Source organism: Cynocephalus volans, chromosome 5, assembly GCF_027409185.1.
Source record: "Cynocephalus volans isolate mCynVol1 chromosome 5, mCynVol1.pri, whole genome shotgun sequence".
Taxonomy (NCBI): domain Eukaryota; kingdom Metazoa; phylum Chordata; class Mammalia; order Dermoptera; family Cynocephalidae; genus Cynocephalus; species Cynocephalus volans.
The window spans coordinates 43,776,499-43,802,398 of NC_084464.1; the positions used below are offsets into that span (position 1 = coordinate 43,776,499).

General features: G+C 46.9%; 2 protein-coding genes across 4 annotated transcripts; one reads left to right on the forward strand and one right to left on the reverse strand.

Moving 5' to 3' along the window:
- Positions 1-174: 174 nt before the first annotated feature.
- Positions 175-5,902, reverse strand: CLIC1 (chloride intracellular channel 1). The gene is made up of 6 exons (XM_063097323.1): positions 5,636-5,902; positions 3,365-3,474; positions 3,042-3,167; positions 2,586-2,692; positions 1,700-1,881; positions 175-507 (listed from the first exon to the last, which is right to left on the reverse strand). Exons 1-6 carry the CDS (start codon positions 5,672-5,674, stop codon positions 346-348), a joined length of 726 nt encoding a protein of 241 aa, XP_062953393.1. The 5' UTR covers positions 5,675-5,902; the 3' UTR covers positions 175-345.
- A 3,756-nt stretch (positions 5,903-9,658) lies between these two features.
- MSH5 (mutS homolog 5) lies at positions 9,659-25,774 on the forward strand. 3 transcript variants are annotated; one of them, XM_063097444.1, is made up of 24 exons: positions 9,659-9,799; positions 10,268-10,391; positions 10,846-10,926; positions 11,077-11,139; positions 11,886-12,016; positions 12,155-12,297; positions 12,564-12,599; positions 13,080-13,162; positions 13,894-13,939; positions 16,665-16,803; positions 16,929-16,991; positions 21,406-21,534; positions 21,826-21,898; positions 22,040-22,149; positions 22,372-22,452; positions 22,692-22,779; positions 22,999-23,188; positions 23,303-23,429; positions 23,914-24,063; positions 24,425-24,502; positions 24,708-24,851; positions 25,058-25,105; positions 25,357-25,430; positions 25,663-25,774. In XM_063097444.1, the coding sequence occupies exons 1-24, from the start codon at positions 9,659-9,661 to the stop codon at positions 25,772-25,774; spliced, it is 2,454 nt and encodes an 817-aa protein (XP_062953514.1). The 3 variants fall into 3 exon arrangements, with proteins under 3 accessions (XP_062953514.1, XP_062953513.1, XP_062953512.1); XM_063097443.1 differs by having other exon boundaries at positions 11,886-12,007; positions 12,188-12,297; positions 25,058-25,195; XM_063097442.1 differs by having other exon boundaries at positions 11,886-12,007; positions 12,188-12,297; positions 24,428-24,502; positions 25,058-25,195.
- The last annotated feature ends 126 nt before the right edge of the window (positions 25,775-25,900 follow it).

Consider the following 25,900-nt stretch of genomic DNA (forward strand, 5'->3'; position numbering starts at 1 on the left):
AAATACACCCACCCCCTTCTTAATTCCTGTCTTCTGCCCTGAGCTCCAGATCACTGGCCCACCCCTCATTCCGTATCACCCACACTTCAAGACCTCTTTGTATAAATACAACACTTGATTTTCATTCTGTATTTTATTACTGAAATACATTGTCCTACCCACCCCACCCCACAATAAAAATCTCACCCAGGTCCCCTATCCTTTTCCCTCATACCCCCTCTGCACAAGTGCTCCAGGATTCCCTGCCAACTGGCCATTTTGGAATGTCCTTTAGGTAGCAATGTGGAAACCACCAAGGGCCTTTGTGGAGAAGATGGAGGGAGGTGAGGGATCCCCAGGAGAGGCTTATTTGAGGGCCTTGGCCACTTGCTCATAGGCCAGTTCTATCTCCTCATCATCTGGACAGGTGGAGGCAAATTCTTCCCGAGCATAGGCATTGCTCAAGTACCGATGCACTCCCCGAAAGGCCTCTGGGATGGTAAATCCTCGGTACTTCTTACACACCACCTGGGGGTGGGGAGAGGAGAGAGACCAACTTGTAAGCCCCTGAGAAGTCATGATGACTGCCATGCTGTTGGTCTTTCCCTTCTCCCAAGGCTACATAATAAAATCCAGCCTTCTCGTCCAGGAATTGAAGAACGTTCACCATCTGGCTTCTCTTCCTACTGATTCTTATCTCCCACACGAATCTTCTCCAATCAGCTTTCTCAATTCCTCACTGTCTTATAGTGTCTTCACTCCTCCTCTTCACTTACTGAGATCCTGGACATTAATAACCAGCCCCTTTCCAGACCACTCCAATCCATAGTGCTACTTTTCTCCTCTTGAGTTTTAAAAAAATTGAGTTATAATTCACATACCATAAAATTCTCCTCCGGAATTTCCAGTGACTTTTGTCTGTATTTTTCATCTGTCAATTAGTCATGTATCATTATTTAACCTTCATATTTTGTCTTCTCAGTTAGATTTCAACACTTTGAGGTCAAGGACTAATCACCATACATCTTTGTGTCTTTGAATGCCTAGTACGGATGTTCAGTACACAGTGTGGTGGTAGACTGACATTGGGCCCATGTTGCACACACTAAATCATAGCTTTGAAGCTGTGACAAAAACATGGGAACCAGCAGTTTTCATCTTTAAAAAGAGGAAGTGGAAACTGAAGCTATAAAGAGAGTAAAAGCTTTCACTTTAGGAAAAGCCTGCTCTGTCTCATCTGGGGGTTTGGCGGTGATATAGAGACAAGAGCATTCTTGAAAGTAACATTGGGATGTGTTACTCTTAGCCAGTCTGTTTGCACCCATGCCTTGCATCATGAAATGTAATTCTCTCAAGCAGGAGTCTTGCTAGCAATGACTGTGGAAAAGGACTGGGGTGGGGTCTGCCATTGGTAGCAGTCAATGGATACCACCCTAAGAAAAGTCACCTTTGGGGCCGGCCTGTGGCTCACTCGGGAGAGTGCGGTGCTGATAACACCAAGGCCACGGGTTCGGATCCCATATAGGGATGGCTGGTTCACTTACTGGCTGAGCGGGGTGCTGACAACACCAAGTCAAAGGTTAAGATCCCCTTAACGGTCATCTTTAAAAAAAAAAAAAAAAAAGTCACCTTTGGTGTTGTCATGTGAGGCCCATATGGGAGCTCCTTAAGGAGCCATCCCAGTGGCCATCCTCTTCTCCTACAATAACCACCTACCTACCTGTACTATGTGGAGTTTTGGCAACAGGTTGCAGTCAGCCAGAGTGAGCTCATTGCCATCCAGAAACTTCCTCTGAGAGATGCCCTCATCTTCAGCACTAGTCTCATCCACTTCTTCTGGGAGAGGAGATGTCAAGTAATTGTCTAAAATCTTCAGTGCTTTCAGGAGCCCCTTCTCCAGATCTGTGAAAGAGAGGGAATTGGTAAGAACTTCAGGAGAAGACCAACACAGTCATCCAAGAAAGCCCAGGTGGGGTGGATATTAATGGTGAGACCAGACGAAAATAATAATAGCTCACACTAATGTAATTAGTTTTCTATGTGTTATTCTAAGCCCTTTACATACAATAACTCATCTAATTCTCACATCGACCCGGGAAATAGGTATTGTTATCCTCATTTTGTAGACCTGGAAATGGATTTAACAGCAAAGTTAAACGAATGGCTCAAAGTCACACAGCTACTTGAAATTGCACTCAGGTAGCCTGGATCTAGAGTCATTGTTCAATAGAACTCTATTCTGCCAGAAAACAGGCAGCCAATTAATGTCCCCAGTGGGGCAAAAGAAGGTAGGGAACAGATGAGAGAGGCCTAAAAGTCTTGGCCAAGGCTGGCCAGTTAGCTCAGCTGGTTAGAACGCAGTGTTATAACATCAAGATCAAGAGTTCAGATCCCCATATTGACCAGCCGCCAAAAAAATAAAAGTCTCAGCCAATGGGAATTCAGGGAAATATAGAGGTAAATCAAAAATGGGGGGGCTCGGAGAGGTTTGCCAACTTCTGCTTCATCTCCCTGATGTCTGAACTTTCAGGTGTCCCTAATGCCTCCCAACTCCCGGGTCTTCTCCATTCCACCCAGGACCCACTCCTCAGACCCACAAGACTTACTGTCATTGAGTGCTGGGTTTGAATTCTTGATGTAGGCAGAAAATTTGGCAAATACATCGAGCCCAGCCGTGTTGGACTCAGGGTTCAGAGCTGCCAGCTTGGGGTACCTAAAAGCCAATGGGAAAAATGAGGTAAGATATCTTCCTGGGAGAAGCCTTGGCTAGCTCCCCTGCCCCAGCCCTACCACCATCTCTGTGTTTTCTATTTCTTCAACCTCTCTTTTTTTTTTTTTTTTTTTAAAAGATGACCGGTAAGGGGATCTTAACCCTTGACTTGGTGTTGTGAGCACCACGCTCAGCCAGTGAGCGAACCGGCCATCCGTATATGGGATCCGAACCCGTGGCCTTGGTGTTATCAGCACCACACTCTCCCGAGTGAGCCACGGGCCGGCCCTTCAACCTCTCTTTTTTTCAGCATCTCCCAGATCCTCCTCTCCATTTCCAAATGCCCCTGTACCTGGGAGGGCACAGCACTTCCTCCAGAAATTCCTCAATCTTGTTGGTGTCTGTGTGCACTTCGGAGCCATACAACAGGAATGGGAGCTGCCCTCCTGGGCACAGCTTTTGCACTGTCTCCGTCCGCCTGGAGAAGGGGCCGGACATCAGGACAGGAGAAGGGGATCAGAGAAAACCAGAAAGGGGGGATGGAGGGATGTAGGAAGAGAAAGGGGCTCCAGGAGGAGGTGAAAAAGGTTCAAGACGAAAGGACTGGGGTAAGCGAGTGTGTGTATGCATGCATGTGTATGCAAAGGGAGTTTAGAGGAATAGAAGTGGGCCCACCTCTTGGTATCAACGGTGGTGACGTTGAAGGTGACTCCCTTGAGCCAGAGCACCATGAACAGTCTCTGGGAGAAGGGGCAGTTCCCAATCTTGGCTCCATCACTGCCAGCCTGAAAAGCAACCCCCCACAAGGTTAGGCCTGGTGCACCCTGCCCATCCCCAGGCCATTCTCTTCATCTCCTACTCCCAGACCACCTGTTCTCTGCCTAGTCATGAAACATACACTATTTCCCCATTAAAAGCTCTCCCAGGAACTGGGTTCTTCACCCTTGGGCCTGGATCAAACCTAAGGCAGATCAATGGAAAACTTTTCTGCAAAGGCAGGCTTCTGGTTCCCCAGAGACTGAGGGCAAGTGGGAGGTAGGCAGAGGGAAGGGGTGTTGGAGAACTTGGGGGATCTGAAACCTAGAGAGGGAAAGGTGTGTGACTTTGGTGAGGCCAGAATTGTAGGCTAGAGGCCTGGATTCCTGAACAGAGTAGAGCCTGAAGACAGGAGAGGTAGGGCAGGGTTTGAAAGCCAAGAGTTCTGGTTCACTACACCTCCACCACCCAAGCTGTTTCTGGAAGCTGGCTGGGCAGTCAAGGGGTCCTGAGCCTCATTCTAGAGATGTAGAGGACTTGCAGAGAGGGGCTGCCCTCTTAACTGGCAAGTGGTGATCTAATTCCCCCAAAGGACACCTCCCCTTAAGCTGAGGGTGATTCATCTCTCTGTGTCTCCGGCCTCAGCAGCTTCCTTCCTGACAAGGAAGTGGGGGCAGGGACTTGTGAAGCTACGGCTCAGCCGCTAAGGCCACCCCAACCCCCTCACTGCCGGGGTCTCCCAGTACAAGTCCTCTGACTCCAGATAATCTTCCTCACACAGGACACAGGGCCAGAATCTGCGGCACAGCCTCACCCCAGAGTAAAAATAGCCCCGGAGGCGAACGTGAGGGTGAGGTGGGGACCACACCTAAGGGAGTGGACCCGGGCTTGCGTTGACCTCACTGGGCCTAGGGAGAGGGAATGGCTGTCCGAGAAACCCGAGCAGAAAGGAAAGGGAGAAACAGGCAGGAACAGGGCCGAGCCCGTGGCGCACTCGGGAGAATGTGGCCCTGGGAGGGCAGTGACGCTCCCACCGCGGGTTCGGATCCTATATAGGAATGGCTGGTGTGCTCACTGGCTGAGTGCCGGTCACGAAAACGACAAAAAAAAAAAAAGAGAAAAAAGAAACAGGCAGGAACAAAGAAAAACAGGATGAACAGAAGGGGAAAGTGGAGAGAAAGGAGGCAGGAAAGTAGAAGGTGGAGAGAATGTGCAAACAGGAAAACACAGACTGAGCAGGGAGAAGAGGACACCAAAGAAGGGAGGGAGGACACAGAGAAGAGGTCCCAAGACTGGGAAAGAATGCGGGGTCGTGGGGAGGAATCGGAGAGGGAACGGGGCACACACAGTGAATGCTGCTGCCTGTGGTTTTGATACCCAAATGCCATGGGCCACCTCTCCACAGCCACACCCACAGAGAGAGGAGAGTTGGGGCAAGTCTTTTCTCTTGCCACTACAACCCCAAATCCTAAATGCCCTAACCCAGCTCTCCTCTTCCTTCTGATGTCTCTTCCATCAATTCTCATTGTAGCTACTGCTAAACTCTCATCTCCTTGACGCCTCCCTTTCTCTTGCTTCCCCCAGTCCTGAGGATATTCCTTATCACACCCCATCACCTCTCCAGCCCTGCATCTTGAACTCTGCTCCCACTCTTCTCTCTCCTTCCACCCACCAATTCTTCCCACTTTACTTTCTCCCACTCCCAGGCCTCTCTCAACACACCCTCTTCCTTGAAATCACCCCCCCACACACCCCCTTCTCCTCCACTACACCCCTCACCCTCCAATCTTCCCCTAGGGCCACATGTCCTCTCTGCTGTTTCCCTCTGTCCCTCCCCAAATCTGCTGGGCTCCCATTGCCCCTTTCTCACCCAGACCTTCCACCAGCTCATCCCCCGCCCTAGTCTCATTCCTGGGAACTCTCCTTTTTCTCTCCCTTCCCTTCCTTTAAACTGCTGGAAATGTGTATTATTTTACAAACTTTTCAGGGTTGATCATAGAACTCTCATAACCAGCTTAAAAGTTCGTTGTCTTCCCCTCCCAAAACTCCCCTGTCCCCAAAAGATTGCACGTGGGCTTGGAGGTGGGGGTCAAGGAGGGAGGGGATTGGGGAGTTAAGGCCGAAGCTGGGGAAAAATGAGAGTTGGCTTCCAGGAATTCAGGTGGCCAAAGAGAGAGAAGGTGTTCTTACCTTCACAAACAATTCGACCTGTGGTTGTTCTTCAGCCATGGTTGTCTCAGGGACCAGGAAGCGGCCGTCACTGGGGGAACTGGGAGGGGCTGGGGCCAGGGAAGGCGGGTCTCACAGTCAGGGATTCTCTCCCTCAGACCTAGGGCTGTCCCTTCAGCGCAACACAAGCCCAGTCAGACTCACTCCAGACACGGCCTCCCCACTAGCCCAGCGCACTCCACACCCAGCTCCTCCAGTTTAGTCCCCTCCTGGGCTGGATCGCAGAGCCGCTGACTCACCAACCGGCCCCACCCTGAACCTGGGGAGGGGACAAAAGGGGGGCGGGACTCGACGATCTAGGGAGTGGGTCTGGAGGGGAGGTCCTTATGTCTCCCACAGGATCGGGATGGGGGATGTTAAGGAGGAAGAGCCCTCAAACCTCCTTGTTTCTCCGAACTCTTCTGAACACGGGACTTTTTTTCTGCCTTAGTTTTCCGGTTCATTAATCAGAGGACAACCCCATTCCACCCTCACACAAGAAACTTGACACTAGCAGCTTGGGCACACCCATGAAGATCAAGCGAAGGGAGGATCTTAAAATGGAAAGGTGGTCATTTATTTCTTCTTCTGTGTTCCTTCTGGACTCCAGTCCAAATTCTGCGTTGGTGGGACTGTAGTCCAGGGGAAGAACTTGGAAGTGAAAACTAGTACTGGGGGTAGGGAGTGGGAAAAGGTAGTGCAGGGGATGGGAAAGGAGAGGACAAGGTTGTGTGCTAAGGAAATAAGAAGCTCAGTCAAGGGGCCGGCCCGTGGCTCACTCGGGAGAGTGCGGTGCTGATAACACCAAGGCCCCGGGTTCAGATCCCATATAGGGATGGCCGGTTCGCTCACTGGCTGAGCGTGGTGCTGACAACACCAAGTCAAGGGTTAAGATCCCCTTACTGGTCATCTTTTTTTTAAAAAAATAAAAAATAAGAAGCTCAGTCAAGGGCCTTCATTGCTGGGGAGGTCCGCCGTAGGTAGTCTGGTCAGCTTTAATGCCTCCACTTCTGCTCCCCATCAGGAGCCGCTTCCAGTGCCCCTTGCCCTTTTCTTACAGGTTGCCTTGGAGATGGGATGGAGGAGTAAGGTTATTGTGGCGCTAGGATAGAGCTGCACTAATCCTGCAGTGTGGGGTATGGGGTAGCTGGTCCTATTGGGGGGATTAAGCAAAGATCAGACAGAATAGAGTGAGGCTGGGGGACATATAAAGAAAGTAGAGAGAACAGGAAGAGTAGCTCTCTCTCTCCGCAGGAATCTTGACTTTGGAAGTTCTATCAAACTCTTTATGACCTTCTGAAAAATAGCCCAGAATATGTTACTCAAATAGGACATATTCCTTCCCAAGGAGGATCTAAGGGATACAAAAAAAAGGGAGGGGGAGACATATTCCAACCTCCACATCCTGAATTGGTCTCCTGTCCAACCATCCTTTCTCTTTCTTCCTCACCACCCCCTGTCCAACAAAAGACCTACAGTTCCAGAGAAACATGGTGGAGTACAAGGACATAAAAGAAAAATCAGGATTGAAACTTAAAAAAAGGGAGAGACTTGGAGGAGTGGGGTGGAGTGATGTGATGTGCTGCTGGAAACCAGCAGTTAGTGGTTTCCTCCTGTGCTTCCTCTTCTGTGGGTTTTCTCCTCCCTGGGGGAAGGCCTACCTCTCTCCTCCCCAGAACAAAGGAGTATATTTGGTGTTGTTCCCTTGAATTGCAACATTCTATAAGGACGTAGAATGAATGATTCCATGAGAGAGAGAGAGAGAGAGAGAGAGAATCCCCTCCATGGTGACTCTCAAAATCTGCACACAGGACCCCTTCTTACTGAGGGGAGGGAATCAAAGTAGCTCTATTTCCAAGGGTCCTCTCCTGTTCCTGGTCAGTAAGCATCAGAGCATCTGTCCCCTAAAGATCTTCCCTCTGGGAGAAGCCTCAGGTAAATGGAGCCAGCTCTAGGCTCAAACAGGTTTGGCAGCCTCTCCCCTGCCTCTCTTTTCTTTCCTACAGCTCTATAGCTGCAGCTGCCTTGATCATCAATATTGACTTTGGTTGGCTGGCATGGCTACCCACAAGATAGTTTGCCTTAATTTCCTAGGTGACAGTCAAGGCTGCCCTCTCCTGGAATCACCCAGCAGTACCTCATGGATTTGAAGCCAGGGGCTGCACACTGGAAATTCTGCATCAAAGTTTCCCTCCTGTCTCATCTTCTTGCCCTTATTTTTCTCCTATCTCAATATCTCTCCCATTCCTCCCCCCACCTCCTCCAGCTTTTCTTTCTACTCCCTCCCCTTTCTAGGCTTGGTAAACCAGTCCCTAATCTCTTCACACCCCAGATTGGAAGGTGTGTCCCTCCCTGACACTCCCCAGAGCTGTCACTGGCCTCCCCCAGGTTTCTATAACTCCGTCTTTCAACAGTTTGCCATGGGTAACCATTAACCCAGCCCTTAACTCTGTTCTCCCACCTTTCTCCCTGGAAGGGATTTTCCAATCACTGGTCAGCACAGTCGGGTCATCTCAACCCCCACCATCTTTCCTAACCCCTTCATCGAAGGGTACTGAGAACAAAGCTGGTGAGGAAGATGTATTTAAGGGACTTTTTAAAAAGTTTATATTTGTGTATTTCTGTCTCCCTCACAATCTCCTCCCTTTCCCCTCTGCCCCAAACACAAGCACACTAAAAAATAAGCTTCATGGTTTAGGGACTTCATTATGTTCACCAGTTTGCATCCGTCAACTGGCCCAGAATAGGCGCTAAATAAATAATTGCTGAATGAATGAATGACACCCATCTGTCCTTAGGGGTGTGTGTTTGTGAGCAGGGGTATGGACATGTCCCAATAGCGATGTAAGTGTTCTTATTAGGTATACTATCATTCCGAATTTGGTGTAGTTCCAATGCTTCTAGCTCCTCTTGGGGGGCCGAAATAATAAATTAGGCCCTGTAGTGCCCTTGTAGGGGAGTTCATACCCCGCACCCAGGAAGCAGGCAAAGTAGGGCTGCAATAGGAGTCCTCCTTCTTATTTCCACTTATTTATTTAAAACATTCACGTAGATTTTACTTCGTTTGCCAGGCACTGTTCTAAGCTCTTTATAAATATTAACTCAGAGGCTACAAATATTAACTTAGAGTTGTTGTTGTTGGCACATGTTGAATTAATGTTGTTTATCTCCACTCCGCAGAAAAAAAAAAAAAAAAAAGCCCCTCTGGTCCTTTAAAGTCGGCCTCCTCCGCATACCTTCCGACCTTACAGCGAGCTCCACCCTGGGCCAATCGAAACCCAGAAACTCTGAGGGCCACGGGCCCGGCTGCTAAGCAACGGCAGAGGGCGGGAAGTTTGAATGTTCAGGCACCGCCCCGAATGCATGCCAGGCCAATCAGCGCCCAGATTCTTCAGCGATTGAGGCCTCCCCTCCTCCTTTTCGCCCTATTGGGTCTCTAGGCAGGATCTTGGTCTCTCCGACCAATCGAGGCTAGGGGGGGCGGGGCGTGTGCGCGCGCACGTCGCCCACACGCCGGCACAATCCGCCCTTAGACGCTTGGCGGTTGCTCAGTAGGGGGGGTGTCTAGCGCGTCGCGCCCGAGGTGACGGAAAAAGCGGGAACAAGCCGCGAGTTGGCCGCCACTGGGGGAGGGGGGAGTCTAGAGCGTGAGGCTGTGATCAAAGGGCATGTTTGGCAGAGGCAGAAAGATTAGAAGTACACAACTCGCCTCACAGGGTCCTCAGACCTTCCAAAGTACAACCTCTGCGTGACAAATGAGGGTGGGGCGCGTGGCGTTTCCCACAGTCTGTACTTTAGTTAAATACCTGAGAAGTCGCCCACTCAGAATGCCCCCATACCTGTCGCTGCAGCTCTCCAAGCCCCTCGCAGCCCTGTGGCTCAGCCCTGTCACATAAGTTCTCAGTGGGTTGCATTTCTGCGCGGCACCCTATCCCAACCTCTTAGTGGGTGAAATGTCGCTTCTGAACCGCTTTCACTCTTTGCATCCACAGAGCCTCCAAGCCCATGGCCTTCTTAGGAGCGACCCCAGGCAGGACGCCGCAGGGACCGGAACCTGGGGCGGCCCCCGCCAGCTTCCCCAGCCTGGCCCCAGAGTCTGGTCCGGGGGAGGCCGAGGTCGACGACGACGAGGAGGAGCCGGCAGAGGTCTCTGGGGGACGCAGGAGCTGGCATAGGAGAGCAGGGAGTTGATAGGAATGTCAGAATGTTGGAATAAAAAGGGGTTGGGAAGAGTTGGGCAAGTCACCTCAGATGAGCCTCTGCTTCACGTTTACTAAATGGGGTGATGATGCCTGTCTCAGAGGTTTGATAAAATGACTAACATTAAATAAGGCGTAAGGGGACTGGCTGGTTAGCTTACCTGGTTAGATTATGGTGCTGATAACACCAAGGTCAAGGTTCGGATACCTGTACTGGCCAGCCTCCAGAAAAAAAAAAAAAGGAATGGCAGGGCTGGCCGGTTAGCTCACCGGGTTAGAGAGTGGTGCTGATAACACCAAGGTCAAGGGTTCAGATCTCGCACAGGACAGCGCCAAAATAGTAATAATCATGCATGGCAATACCCTACCTTATTAGTGGCTTAAGTATTGGTTTCCTTTCTTTCTTGCGGGACAGATCCACCTATGTGTACTGTGGAATTCAGGATACTTGGGCATTGCCTACTATGACACAAGTGATTCCACTATCCACTTCATGCCAGATGCACCAGACCAGGAGAGCCTCAAGCTTCTCCAGAGAGGTGGGGCAGAACCATTAATTCCTCTACTCTCTGGGATTGGAAGTCTGTTTAAGCCATATGTCCTTACCTGACTCAATCTATTTTACAGTTTACTCTCAGAGGCTCCTTCTGTTGTCTTTAGGAAATTATTTCATTATTCAACAAATATTTAAGTATTTACAGTGTATCAGGTGCTGCAGATATAGTCCTGGGCAAATCAGTCTTGTCTTGTTCTCTAGGGGGTTTTAGCCTCATGACAGTCTCCAGTGCACCCGTCTTCCCTCCCACCACCCCATTAGTGTTATTACTTTTCTAAGTCTCCTACCTATGCTCCCAATATGCAGAGCACATCCTACTCTTAGAGGAAGGAGATACATTTTTGAGGGGGAGAGAGAGGTAGCAAGGGGAGGGCCATGGGTTCCCTCTTAGTCAAAGAATAAGCCACCTTTAACTCATTTCGTCTCTTCCTTCCAAGTTCTGGATGAAATTAATCCCCAATCTGTTGTTACAAGTGCCAAACAGGATGAGAATATGACTCGATTTCTGGGGAAGCTTGGTAAGGACTGTGTAAGGGAGAGAGGGAAAAGGGGGAAGGACTAAGGTATGGAATGTTCCAGGAGACTAGAATTGGGTGAGAGGGAGAGTGGGGCAGAGGAAGAATGATTGAGATGTACAGAATGATGACTCTTTCTTTGCCTCCCCACAGCCTCCCAGGAGCACAGAGAGCCTAAGAGACCTGAAATCATATTTTTACCAAGTGTGGATTTTGGTAACTACTTTTGCTTTGCCCAGTCCCCCATCAAGGGTCCTGACTCTTTCTCCTAACTCTGTCTCTAACATCAGAGATCTCCCCTCAGCCTTCTCTCGTCCTAAACCTTTGTGCTCTCCGTGCCCCATGACTAGTCTCCCTGAGCTCTCTCCTCTCCCTACCCTTTGATAATTTGCAGCTTATTGTGAAGCCTCTGTTTAGACATGTCTTAGGGATGAGAGCCTCCCCTGAGAAGAGGGCACAGTGACACTTTTTGGACAGCTTTGCTTGTTGGAATTTTCCCCTCTCCCTCTAAGTCTCTAAGTGAAAGCCATTTATGGCTTAAAGAAAAAAAAGAGGGCACTGCCTCAGTGACCCTGATGATCTATAAGACACTTACCAAGTTTGCAAAAAGGACAGGGAATGTTCTATACTAATGAGAAGTTAGGGCATTAGTGTTATTAGTTCCTCTATTAATACAATTTCTTTCACCAAAAATCCCCAGTTCCAGACAGATACTTACTCTCCTGAGCCATTTATTTTTTCCAGGTTGTGCTCTCAGCCAATCATCTTTATAATACAAGTAGAATAAAAAGAGAATTAGAGTAAGAGACTGAAAATTTGGTTTTTGTTTCAGCTTTCCATTAACTGCTTATGTGAGTTTGGGCAAGTCACATCATCACTCTTGCTTCTATTGTCTCATTCTTAAAATGGGGCGAAAAAATTGGGCTACAAGACTTTTCCCTTCTCCTGCCTCTCAAAAATAGGTCTGGAGATAAGCAAACAGCGCATCCTTTCTGGAAACTACTCCTTCATCCCGGACTCCATGACTGCCACTGAGAAAATCCTCTTCCTCTCTTCCATTATTCCCTTTGACTGCTTCCTCACGGTGAGATGGGTCCTGGGGGATAAGGGCTGGGATGTGGCAGATTAGAGAAAGGCAAATCACCCCAGTCCTAGGGTTGAGTCCTGGGAGGAACTTGCCCAGCCCTAGAAAATAAGTTTTCCTGGTGTTGTCTGGTCTCCAAGACATTAGGATTTCCCAGCTCCATTACTGATCCCCTCCCAGGTTCGAGCACTTGGAGGGTTGCTCAAGTTCCTGGGTCGAAGAAGAATCGGGGTTGAACTGGAAGACTATAATGTCAGCGTCCCCATCCTGGGCTTTAAGAAATTTGTGTTGTAGGTGATTCACCCTAACCTCAACCAAAGTAAGGTGGGATTGGGAGGCCTGAACAGTAAGATGGGGTGTGGGTGGGGGAGGGTGGGCAGTGATCCAGCAGGTGAAGTAACTCTGGGATGGATAGGAGAACCTTAGGGGATGTGGAATTCTGGGAAGAAGACTGGGACAGGATACAGAGAGGGGGGCAAAGAGGGTGGAGCTTTGGAATGAACTCAAACCTCTCATACCCCAGCCCCCTTCCCTTCTGCTTGCTTTCCGTCCTCAGGACTCATCTGGTGAGCATAGATCAAGACACTTATAGGTAAAAAAAAGTGGGGGCAGGCTACCATCTGTGGGGAGGGGAAAGATTAAGTTTAATGCTCTAATAATCCTAATGAGGTTCTAGTTTCCTTAATCCTGGGGCTGTTGAGATCTCTCTGCCTGAAGGAAAAGGAAGAGGGGGGAGGTTCGAGGGGAAGAGGGGAAGAAAAGCACAAAAGTATCATCCTCCTTTTCTAAAAGGAGAAATTTAGGCACAGAAAAGTGGATAAACCTTACATCAAGACTTGATCTCAGGAGAATGTCCCCAATCCCCATTCCATTTTTTCAGTTTCAATTCCCAATCTTTTAAAAAATCCAAGTTACCCAGGGCTGGCCAGTTAGCTCACTTGGGAGAGCATGGTGATGGTAACATCAAGGTCACAGGTTCAGAAACCTGTAACAGCCAACCCTCCGGAAAAAAACAAAACAAAAACCTTCAAAACTCCAGGTTATCCCAGACTCCTCCATTTCTCCCTGACAGTGTTCTACAGATTTTTAAGAGTGAATCTCACCCCTCGGTGTACAAAGTGGCCTGTGGACTGAAGGAAGGGCTCAGCCTCTTTGGTAGGTGTCCCATCCCTCATCCCACACTACAAAAACCTGCCAGAAAAGCATTTGGCTCCAAAGATGTGTTCCAGCCCTTCTCTTTCCACTTCACTCCTATTGCCAGATATCTCTCCCACTCCAATCCAGCTTTTTTATACTCTTTGTACCCTCTCTGAGGTATACACACCCTGCAGCTGTACAGTGTCATTTGCATGTCAGCTGTTACTTTATCAATTCTGTGTTCATTCCCTGGGTTTGTTTCTACTAGTTGGGCACCTGTTAGGGACTTTGGGGGCCCTACGTATAGAGGAGAGTTGTGTAACTGCATAGCTGCCTGTCTTTGATTTGCAGAGTCTTTATCAGCTGTCTCTGGCTTTAGGGTGTATTAGGGACATCGCCCAAAGCATCCACGTGGTTTCAGTATGCATATCTCAGTGGGTTGTGTCTAATTTTTATGTATGTGTGTTGGGCTCTTTGTGACTCTAAACTAGGCCTGCTTTGTGTGTTTTTCTGGCTGAGTATTCCTGTGAGTGTCTATCCTTTCCCCCATCTCCATATATAGTAACCCTGGCTCAGATTTTGGCCAGGTGCTGGCTTTGGCTGCCTTTGTGTCCTGTATCTGGGACCCCCAGGCCAGCCTGCGTAACACTGGCACCTCTGACCAGGATGCTTCAGCTTAGACACATACACATTCTTTTCCTAGCCCCTTCCTTGCAACAGGCTCACCCACTGCCCCTACCCCCCCACAGGAATCCTCAATAGATGCCGCTGTAAGTGGGGAGAGAAGCTTCTCAGGTGAGTGGGTCTCATACATGGTACACACTAATGCATGAGTTTCACGTATACACTACATACTAATGCCTACTAATGGCATTATACAGACTCATACACACTACTGCATCTAGTAATGGTACAACAACTGCTTTTACTGAGCACTGGATGAATGCATTTAATCCTTACAACCACTGCACATGGTAGTTGGTATTATTCTCATTTTATGTTGTCAGAACAGTAATACATATACCAGTTGATGATACACAGACTTGCACACATTGCACCAAAAGAAAAAGCACAACCACAAAACACTAATATAACACATGGTGATATCTTTAATTATAAAAAACACCCTTCAGGGCCAGCCTGTGGCTCACTCAGGAGAGTGCGGTGCTGATAACACCAAGGCCACAGGTTCGGACCCTATATAGGGATGGCCGGTGTGCTCACTGGCTGAGCGTGGTGCAGACAACACCAAGCCAAAGGTTACGATCCCCTTACCGGTCAAAACAAAAAAACCTAAGTAGAAACAAAATAACATATACCTCAGGAGGCTTTCCCATTACCTGCAGGATGAAGATTAGCATTTTTAGGAGTATGATGATCAGGGTCCTTCCTATTCACCCCAGTTTTAATTTCCAGGCTCATCTTCCCAAGCCCCTCCTACACACATCCTGTCCTGCAGGGTCCCTATATGCCAGTCATTTAGAGCCACTTGCCATTATGGAAACACATTATACCTGTATTTATTCTGTTCCTTTTGGAAAGTCTTTCCCCTGTTCACCATCTGCCAAAATCTTACAAACTCTTCAAGGAGCAACCTGTCACCTTTTCAGTGAAGCTTTCACAGTATCTGTAAGGAAATTAATGTGCACCTTCCTTTTGCTTACATAGCTCTTGTTTATGTTTTCCTAATTGCACTGTTACATCAGGTTAGAATTAGCATTCAGTGATTCTGTTTGCTGTGAACTCTGCCCAGTGACCATTCGTGTAATCTCAGTGCCTAACACATGGCCTTGTACATAGTAGCACTCAGTGAGTGAACGTAGCATGTGAATGCAAGCATACCAGTCACATCATCCCTGAAAACTGAGTGGAAACGTTTGTACAGGTACACAATCCTTTCCCCACTCACCGCCCTGCAATGTATATCTTTGGGGGTTAATTTAGGATAATCTCTGAGGTCATCTCCAGGTAATTGGTTGGGTAATTTAATTACCCACACATTTTCCATTGCTTCAGATGCAGATCTCTAATCTCAACCAGGGATGGGAGGGAAGGAATTCTCAGTGGAGAAGAAAGCTGGGTTAAAAATTAAAGGCAGATTCCCCAGATGGGATCTGGCAGGACATGGAATCATATAACCTGAATGATGAACTAAGGACCTAGCTGACCTAAAGCTGGACAGGGCACCAAGAAGGTGACTGAATGTCCCTGTGTGCTCTAAAGAGCATGTCCTACCAGTCTGGAGACGTGAGTTCAAGTCACAGCTGTACTTCTCACTAGCAGAATGACTTTGGACAAGTGTTTTATCCTCTAAGGTCCTCGTTTTTTTAGTTATGAAATTAGTAAGTTTGGCTCGACTAAGGTCTCTCCTGGCACTAGTAGAACATGATTCAGAGATACCTAGGTGTTTTACAAGAAAGACGCTTTAGTGAGGCTCATGTGCTCTCCAGAGCTGGGGTGGGTATTCACAGACTGGTTTACACTGCCATGGCTCGAGCCCTCTGTGGCCAAAGAGCATACAGAGTTGCCTAAAATCCACCCTTGAATCCAACTGGGACCTCTGCTTCATTCCAATCTGGAGTGTTCTAACCCAGGGTAACTGGCCATAGACTACAATGTGAGATACAGATCCTCTGGTCTCAGTGTCTCCACACACTGGCTCATGTGAAATGGCATGCTTAATGGCTTGCTCTAATGTAGAACAGAATCTGTGGACTCATAAGTCCTTACAGAGTCTCACACTTCATAGCCATAAGGAGATAGGGACATCCAGAATTAGACAAAGACAGATGATATAAATAATAATAATATAAATCTCAGTATATCCACCAGCCTATTTAAGAATAGGGGCTGGCCAGTTGGCTCAGTTCGTAGAGCATGGTGCTGACAGCACCGAAGTCAAGGGTTAGGATCCCTGTACTGGCCAGCCACCAAAGAAAAAAAAAACAAGACATTGTTGAAGCCCCTTACATGTCCCTCCCCAATCCTTTTTTCTTTCCACAGAGATGACCATTATTATGAATTAAAGGCTTATCATTCCACATGGGACAGTTATAAACACTGACAGGAAGAACACAAAAAGACAAATGTCTGTGCTATTACCCAGAGACACTTTCACAACTAAATACAGATATACAAACTCATATTGACTCATCCTCTCCTACTCAGCTACAAGGAGCTGCAGTGTTGGCACACAAATACCTCAACATACTGCTCTCTCTCTCTAAAATATTGACAAGCTCCTTCACATATCCACATGGAATGACACATGGTCATATCCATTGAAACTATGATATTCAGAAACATTCATGCTAACATCCTGCAATTTTCAGTAGATACACATAAGCACACCTACAAGGATAGGTCACTACACTTGCTAGTATGTTGCTATAGCATGTCACAGATACATATTGCCACAATCCCTAGGCACCTCCAAACACGCCTTTTGGAAAATTGAGATCAAGACAATGATGAGAACAGACGTAATTTCTGGTTCCCCCACCCCAACTCTTATTTCCAGGCTATGGTTCACACGTCCAACTCAGGACCTGGTGGAACTCAATTCTCGTCTGGACGTCATTCAGTTTTTTCTGCTGCCCCAGAATCTGGACATGGCTCAGATGTTGCATCGGCTGCTTGGTCACATCAAGAATGTGCCTGTGAGCCTAGGGTGGGGGCAAGGAGGTGGGGAAGGAGATTGAGGGCTAATACTGAATGGTGGGCTTCCTGAGGGGCATTAGGGTGGGAGAGGGAGAACAGTGGCTGTCCCCTTGTCTGACTGTAGCTGATTCTGAAACGCATGAAGTTGTCCCACACCAAGGTCAATGACTGGCAGGTTCTCTACAAGGTAAGGTCTCCCTTCTTGAATCCCAGAAGTCCAGGTTAAGCCTCTGAGCCTGTGTTACAGACCCTGTGTACTCTGGTCACTCTGCCCAACTTTGTCCCACTACTTTTTTTTAAACTTAGTGTCGTGGAAAATGTCAAAAGTATATGTAGATCCCCATACCGTCCAGCCACCAAAAATAAGTCAATAAAAATTAAATAAACAGAAAAAACTTTTTAAAAAAAAAAATAGACAGAGAGACAGAGAGACAGAGAGAATGATATAATTAACTCACATGTATCCATCATGCAGCTTCAACACTTTGACTTGTGCCAATTTGTTTCATCTATATCTTCTCCCATTTTTCCCTTCTTAGATTATTTTGAAGCAAATCCCAGTCATTATATCATTTCATTCATATATATATATATATTTTTTCATGTGTGTGGCTAGACAGTATAGCGATCCAAACCCTTAATTTGTAAGAATAATAATACCTTTATTTTACCTAAAAAATTATAATTTTAATATCACAAAGTATCTGTTTAAATTTCTAGTCATTTCTTAAATGTCATGATTTTCTTTACTACAATTTCTTTAATTACAATCCAAATACAGTTAACATATGGCAACAGATGGGATAATGTCTTTTTAGTCTCCTTTGATCAATGTGTGGGTTCCTTCTCCATCTCGCCACTCACATTCTCTTTTATTCTCTCTCTTTCTCCTTTTCTTCCCCGTGCAAGTTATTTGTTGAAGAAGCTAGATTAATTGTCTTATAGTGTTTCCCTTAGCCTGGATTTTCCTCATTACATTCCCTAAGTTTTTGACATTTTTCTCTCTCTTCTATAATTTTTGTAAATTAGTGGTTAGATCTAGAAGCATGACCAGGTTCAGGTTTTTGTTTTTTTTTTCAATACTGTTTCTTAAGTAGAGGAATATAATGTCCAATATGTCTGATTGTTCCTCTTTTTGTGATGTTAGCAGCTTTTGATGTTAAATACTTAAATCCATTAATTCTTTAGGACTGCAAAGTAGTGTTATTCTTTTTTTTTTTTTAAAGATGACCAGTAAGAGGATCTTAACCCTTGACTTGGTGTTGTCAGCACCACGCTCTCCCAAGTGAGCTAACTGGCCATCCCTATATAGGGATCTGAACCCATGGCCTTGGTGTTATCAGCACCACACTCTCCCAAGTGAGCCACAGGCCAGTCCCTCAAAGTAGTATTATTCTATGTCTGTCATTCCTTCTTCATTTATTAGTCAGAAATTTATGTAAGGTGAAACTTCCTCTCATCTTCTATTTGGTCACCCAGTGATACAATTCATACAGAAATACAGAAAATTGCTTGATTTTTTTTCCCTGCCTTTACTTACCAGCTATCAATGTAGTAAATTAGTTTCCTAACATCCTCCAAGGTAACCATGGGTTTTTTGTTGTTCTTTATTCTTGTTTTAATATTATTACTGCATGGATTACACATGTATTTCAGTCTACTGCATTTTTAATCTTTATATGTGTTCAAATTATTCCATCTTTGGACAATGGAAGCCTCTTCATGTTGGCTTCTAAGTCCTTTAAACATGACGCTAGTAGACTTTAATAGCTTCCCTGCTCTCTGATAAGATGTACCAGATATAACATTTACATCTCCTGATCTCCTGGTTCTTTTTTTTTTTTTTTTTTTTTTTGGTGGCTGACGGTTTTGGGATCTGAACCCCTGACCTTGGTGTTGTAACACCACACTCTAACCAACTGAGCTAACCGGCCAGCCCACATCTCCTAGTTGTTACCCAGAATCAGACATTTCTCCAAGGAGCCCTGGGTCCTTTTAGTGGGAAATGGTATTTCAGTACTACAGTCTAGATGCTAGAGGGTTCTCAGTATGTTTTGCTTATTGCTTTTAAGCCTTTTCTGTGGAGAGATCTAGGAACTTTCATAGAAAAATAAAATACATGATACATTGGGTACTGATATCACCAATTTAAATTCAGAACCACAGAGTTCTTACCTCCTGTATTCCTTTACTTATCTTCATCATTATTTCCTTTCTTCCACACTGAAAATTCTGGTTCTCAATAATACTAGGAATGATAAAATTAGAATATCATTTCATTTTCTTTTTCCCACACTATAGCTGCAACAATCTTAGAATAGCAGTTATTGAAAACGGTATAAGATTGTTTTAGGGGATAGAGGGAAAGTTCTTTGTCCTCACTAGGGATATACAGTCAATTTACTGTATTTTAGTCATCTGGAATAGTTCCTTTCTGTGTGGTTATGTTACTACCTGGATATATATTTATGTTCATTTGTTTCTTTTTTTTTTTTTTGTAGACATGAACATTGGATATTCTATTTTTAATTTTTAGGAATTGCTTTTTAAAATTTAACTTTATTTTATAATTATGTAAAATATCTATACAGTTCCAAAGTCAAATCTCCCAAACAAAGTATACTTAACTAATTCTAGCTTCTATCCCTGTCCCATCTCACTACTTATAACCTTTTTTTTTTTTTGAATTTTAAGATTTATCCTTCTATTGTTTTGTTTTAACTTTTTATTTTTGAAATAATTTAAGACTTAAAAGTTGCAAAAATTGTACAGAGTTCTCATACTATAACATTTTACCCAGGTTCCCCTAATGTTAAGATTCTATATAAGCATAGTACAATTATCTCATAATATTTACTGTATTTTATGAGTTATAGTTCAATACTATCATTGTTTTTGTCTAATTTTCTAGCTTTGGTCATCGGGAGTTCTTTCAGGTTGGCTTTTTTTAAAACCTTTTTTTTTTGGCAGCTGGACAGTACAGGGATTTAACCCAGGACCTTGATATTATCAGCACCATACTAACCAACTGAGCTAACTAGTACAGGTTGGCTTTTGCTGTACCCTTTTGACATGGCCCCAATCCTTTTTTGAGTACTTCTTAACTTTTTTTACTCCAGGCTCATCTTCTATTTTCCTTGCCCCAGCCCTAGAATCAATTTCTCCAATTGAGCTCTGGTTATTTTCATTGGAAAATTGTATTAGAAGCCAAGATCTGTATACTAGGTGTGGTTATTGCTACTTGGGTATCTGACACTTCTTCTAGCCAAGCCAGGCTCTGCATTCAAACACTCTGCCAAGGATACTCACCATGTTCCTGCTCAGTATAGCATAGTGGTTAAAAACCAGACATGTGGGTTCAAATCCCATCTCTTCCATTTACTGGGTATGCGACCTTGAGGAAATTGTGTCACTTCTTTTCACTTCAGATTGCTTATCTGTAAAACAGAGATAATGCTAGTACCTAAGGATTATTTTGAGGAGTGAATGAAATTAATACATGTAAAAGTTTAGAACATTGCATGGCACATAGTTAGTAGTCAATAAATTTTAGCTGTTATTCCTTCCTCTATTCATTTGCCCATGCTCTCGCCCTCACCCAGAATTCCTTCCTAACTTTTGAATAACCTTATTCAAGACTCAACTCTATTCCTTTTCTCCAGAAAGACCCTATACTATTTTTGTCCGTATTAGTGTTATTCTCTTAACTTCCTTAGTAATTTTAGGCAGTTCTACAACTTGGTCAATCTGTTTTATGGATATTCATTGTTTTTGCTGCTTGTTTGCTTCTATCATGGCTAGATTTTTTTTTTTTTTTTTTTTAAAGATGACCGGTAAGGGGATCTTAACCCTTGACTTGGTGTTGTCAGCACCACGCTCACCCAGTGAGCTAACCGGCCATCCCTATATGGGATCCAAACCCACGGCCTTGGTGTTATCAGCACCGCACTCTCCCGAGTGAGCCACGGGCCGGCCCTATCATGGCTAGATTATAAACCCTTTGATTTATAGACTTTATATATCCCCTACCACAGAGTAAGGCTCCATAAATGTCTGAGGTATTGGGTCCACTCAGTCTAGTCCATTGTTAGATCAGCTGCTTCAGGTCACTGACCCTCACCCTGGAGAATTAACTCTCAATGACTCCCATCCTTCCTCTCTTCCTGCTCTCTCTCACTCCAGTGCCACCATTGCCCCTGCTTCTCATTTACTTCTTCCCTGCCTTTCGTATCCCTATTTTTCTTTCTTTCTTCTGTGAAAACTTCTCTTGTGGGAGTCTGTACCAACCTCTATTAAAGCACATACCACCTTATTTTTAAATCTTCTGCATGTACTTCTGTCCTTACTAGACTTTGAGTTCATCTGGGACAGGGACCATATCTTAGTTGTCTTTGTAGCCTCAGTGTTTAGTACTGTGCTTGGCACAGAGTTGTGCAAATACCATTTCCTCTCTCACTGTTTCATTTTGCCTTTGAGATCTTATCACTGTCTTTGTTATTGTGTTTTTCCCATTGGTCTTTGTTCTTCTCAGTCCATCCCTGTCCCCTCACCTCAGCCTGGCCTGGGTACGGGCTGCCCTCCTCAGTGTGTTTCTTCTACAGACTGTATACAGTGCCCTGGGCCTGAGAGATGCCTGCCGCTCCCTGCCCCAGTCCATCCAGATCTTTCGGGACATTGCCCAAGAGTTCTCTGATGACCTGCATCACATTGCCAGTCTCATTGGGAAAGTGGTGAGTGGAAGGAAAGAGGCAGAGCACCTGGGGAGGTAGAGGACAGAAATGGGGTTGAAGAATGGAGAGGGGCTGGGGCCTGGGGAATGTGTTGTGGGAGATGGGGAAGCATGGGAGACATCGAGGTCAGCTGGATGACTAAAGAGTGGGAGGGTAAGAGGAGGTGGCAGAACATCAGGGAAGTGCCTAGAGTTAAGGCAGGACAGAGGGAGAATTGGGGCCCAAGGAGAGCTGAGGAACAGAACAGAGATAGTGCTGGGTGATAAGAAACTGGACTTCTTATCTCCTCAGGTGGACTTTGAGGGCAGTCTTGCTGAAAATCGCTTCACAGTCCTCCCCAACATAGATCCTGAAATTGATGAGAGTGAGTGTTGCGTGTGTGATGGGACTGTGAGCCCTGAAACACAAGCCTGCCCAGTGATGGGGTACCACCCTCAGCAGGTGATCAGCATAGCAACCAGGGCAGGAAGCTTACCTTTGATATCCACATCTTCTGCCCTCCTAGAAAAACGAAGGCTAATGGGACTTCCCAGTTTCCTTACCGAAGTCGCTCAGAAGGAGCTAGAGAATCTGGACTCCCGTATTCCTTCATGCAGTGTCATCTACATCCCTCTGGTGAGGGCAGGAGAATGGGTGTAGCCTCCAGGGGTCTTTTAGGGGAGATATGGACACACTGGCAGATAAGAAAATTTGTGGGGGAGCCTGAAAAACATGAACACCTTTTGGTGGCTTTAGCCTGAGGGAGGCATTGGGGGATACAGGGGCCCCTGGGCTTCCACTAGGGAGAAAAGGTGCCCATTAGGTCACTCTGACTTATCTCCTCTTTACTCCCCCTAGATCGGCTTCCTTCTTTCTATTCCCCGCTTACCTTCCATGGTGGAGGCCATTGACTTTGAGATTGAAGGACTGGACTTCATGGTAAGACCCTCAACCTCTGGAGGGGGTGATAAGAAAAATGAATCAGCAGCTGAGGGAGGCTCTTACCCATCAGCACTGCCCAATATGGTATCCCTCCTCTGTAGTTTTACTTTGAGCTTTATCAGCTCTTAGAATAAGAAGAGAGAAGTCAGGCAGGGGGGTGGAGGTGGGGTTAAAAGGTGGCAGAGGAGAGGAGGACCAAGAGATGCAAAGCCCACAGCTTTGAACCCTTGTACCAGTTTCTCTCAGAGGAGAAGCTGCACTATCGTAGTGCTCGAACCAAGGAGCTGGATGCATTGCTGGGGGACCTGCACTGTGAGATCCGGGGTGAGAAGAAGCTGTGGAGGGGGTGGACAACTTGGGGATGCTTCTAACAGGCTCCTCTTCTGCTCTGTCTCTCTCATTCTTATTTTGCATCTTCTCCTCTGAATGTCTCAGGGCCTCAGACTGTATCTGCACACCTGTTTCCAGGTCCCTCTATGGCCTCTGGCTTTCCCTCACTTTTCTCTGGACCTAACCCCCCATCCCCTCCTTCACATACTCCAGACCAGGAGACCCTGTTGATGTACCAGCTACAGTGCCAGGTGCTGGCACGGGCAGCTGTCTTGACCCGGGTGTTGGACCTTGCCTCCCGCCTGGACGTCCTGCTGGCTCTTGCCAGTGCTGCCCGGGACTATGGCTACTCAAGGCCCCAGTACTCCCCCCGACTCCTTGGGGTACGAATCCAGAATGGCAGGTGAGAATAGAGGGTGTGGAGGCATAGACATGAGGGGCCCAAAGGCCCCATCTTCTGGGGGTTTCATCTATCTGGAACCATGGGCCATGTGAGGTGCCTCTCCACCCACTGCAGACATCCTCTGATGGAACTCTGTGCCCGAACCTTCGTCCCCAACTCCACAGAATGCAGTGGGGACAAAGGGAGGGTCAAAATCATCACTGGACCTAACTCCTCAGGGAAGAGCATATACCTCAAACAGGTGAGGAGAAGCCCTACAACATGGGCCTCTGGCATCTTTTCCATCTTCTTCACCCCCAACCTGCCAGCCAACCACAGTCCCTACGGCTCTTCTCCCCCATGTTCTGACCCCACCTGTCATGAAAAGGCCATCACTCACACCTCCTGCTCTTCTACCTTACATGTTCTTCTCTACCTGAGGGAGAGCCATGCTCTAATAGATCTTTCCCTGGACTGAATTCCCTTCACCCACATCTCAAGAGGTACATGCCATTCCCAAGTATGCCTCTGCCCACTCCCCTATCTCTCTCTACTGATTCTAAAGTGAGCATAAAGGTCCCTGATCAGGATTGGGGGAGGATAGGGATAATGTGTTCTATTACCTCTTTTCTTCTGTTACGCTGTGTCCATCTCTCTTTGATCTATCATTCACACCCTCAATTGAGCCTCACTTTCAGCCCAGACCACACCACCAGGCCCTAGGCCCTGTCTCTACTTCTATTCAGGTAGGCTTGATCACATTCATGGCCCTGGTGGGCAGCTTCGTGCCAGCAGAGGAGGCCGAAATTGGGGCAGTAGATGCCATCTTCACCCGAATTCATAGCTGCGAATCCATCTCCCTAGGCCTCTCCACCTTCATGATCGACCTCAACCAGGTCAAAGGGAGTAAAGGGAAGTGGGGTTGGGGGAGGAGATAATGGAGAAGGAATTTGACCATTACCAAGTACTCAGAACAGGAAAGCATTCCCTCTGCTACACACACTTTATACTAGGGGCGGGGGGCACCCAGGTCAGAGACTGGAGGAGTCAATACCGTAGACATTTCTTGAACCCTTGCTTCACGTGAGACACTGTTGTCAATCAAAGGGTGAACAAAACATGCACCTCACCAATTAAGAACTGCAGCGCAGTAGGGTGGACACATATACAAACAACCTTCTTCACAGGCAGACCATGGTCAGTGTGTTACAGGCTTCGAATGCTAACGAAACTCTCCCTTATCCACCTCATGCCCAGCAGGTGGCGAAAGCAGTGAACAATGCCACTGAGCAGTCTCTGGTCCTTATTGATGAATTCGGAAAGGGAACCAACACGGTGAGGGAAGGAACTGATGAGGCATTAAGGAGGGGAAAATGGAGGAGGATGAAGGAGCATGAGGGTGAGGCCAGGCCTCAGGAAAAGAATAGGGATGTGTGGGCAGGAAAGAAGCAGAGAACAGAGATGAGAAAAGGCTGGGCGGGTACAGAGGGGCACATGGGGCACCCATGGCTCCACATCCTCACTGTTGCCCTCTGTGCAGGTGGATGGGCTTGCACTTCTGGCCGCTGTGCTCCGACATTGGCTGGCGCTGGGATCCATGTGCCCCCACATTTTTGTGGCCACCAACTTTCTGAGCCTTGTACAGCTACAGCTGCTGCCACAAGGGCCCCTGGTGCAGTATTTGGTGAGGAAATCAATCCTAGCCCCTAGGGGATCATGGGCTGAGTGTTTCCCAGTGGTGGGTCTTGCTCCTCTATCAGAACAGGGGCTCCCTGAGCACAGGGACCATGTCCCTTCCCTTTTCTCACTCCCCACAGGGATTGGCCAAGGGTTTCAGAGCAGGAAGCAGGGTGATTGATGACACACTGTCCCTTTTTATTCTCTTTCAAGACCATGGGGACCTGTGAGGATGGGAACGACCTTGTCTTCTTCTATCAGGTTTGCGAAGGCGTTGCCAGCGCCAGCCATGCCTGCCACACAGCTGCCCAGGCTGGGCTTCCTGACAAACTCATTGCTCGTGGCAAGGAGGTGATGAGATCAAAACATCCAACCACCTCCTCAGGGCTCCTTTCCATTGTCCCTACTCCTCTTGGGGACTGGGGTTTCTAGGTCCACAGGATTTCTGACGCTTATCTCCTCTTCTCTTCCCCAACTCCCCCCACGTCTACCACCTCCCTTGTTGTTCTTAGGTCTCAGATTTGATCCGTAGTGGAAAAACCATCAAGCCTGTCAAGGAGTTGCTAAAGGAGAACCAAATGGAAAAGTGAGTGTGTGGCCCGTGTCTTCACTCTCTCTAGCTTCTTCTATGGCTCTTCTCGCCTTTGCAGGGACTCAGCCCACCTTCCTCCAGCACTTTGCCCTTCAAAGACCCACTGTTTCTTTCTGAAATCCCTAAATCTTTAAGGTCTCAGATTTCCTGTGCCACAGCTTCTTCCCTCTACTCAGGGGCTTGGTTATTCATTCCCCCATAAATCTCACCATTCTCTCCCCTTCAGTTGTCAGACATTAGTGGATAAGTTTCTGGAACTGGATTTGGAAGATCCCAACCTGGACTTGGACATTTTCTTGACTCAGGAAGTGCTGCCTGCTGCCACTGCCATCCTCTAAGAGTTCTTCCTCTGCCTCCTCAACTTCCCAAGACCTTGGTGGGCTGCCTTGTCCTCTTTGTTTCCTTGTCTCCTTTAGACCCATAGTTCTCAGTTTCCCTAGAAATTTTGTTTCATATTAGGAATA

Bases quoted from the DNA above. Each gene is read 5' to 3' on its own strand.
- CLIC1 (XM_063097323.1), bottom strand. From the start codon at position 5,674: ATGGCTGAAGAACAACCACAGGTCGAATTGTTTGTGAAG. The intron at 3,168-3,364 runs GTGGGCCCACTT...CCCCTTCTCCAG, and splicing joins ACCACCGTTGATACCAAGAG to GCGGACGGAGACAGTGCAAA. The intron at 508-1,699 runs GTAGGTAGGTGG...CCCCACCCCCAG, and splicing joins CAAAACTCCACATAGTACAG to GTGGTGTGTAAGAAGTACCG.
- MSH5 (XM_063097443.1), top strand. From the start codon at position 9,659: ATGGCCTTCTTAGGAGCGACCCCAGGCAGGACGCCGCAGGGACCGGAA. The intron at 11,140-11,885 runs GTAACTACTTTT...TCTCAAAAATAG, and splicing joins TTTACCAAGTGTGGATTTTG to GTCTGGAGATAAGCAAACAG. The intron at 25,431-25,662 runs GTGAGTGTGTGG...TCTCCCCTTCAG, and splicing joins AAGGAGAACCAAATGGAAAA to TTGTCAGACATTAGTGGATA.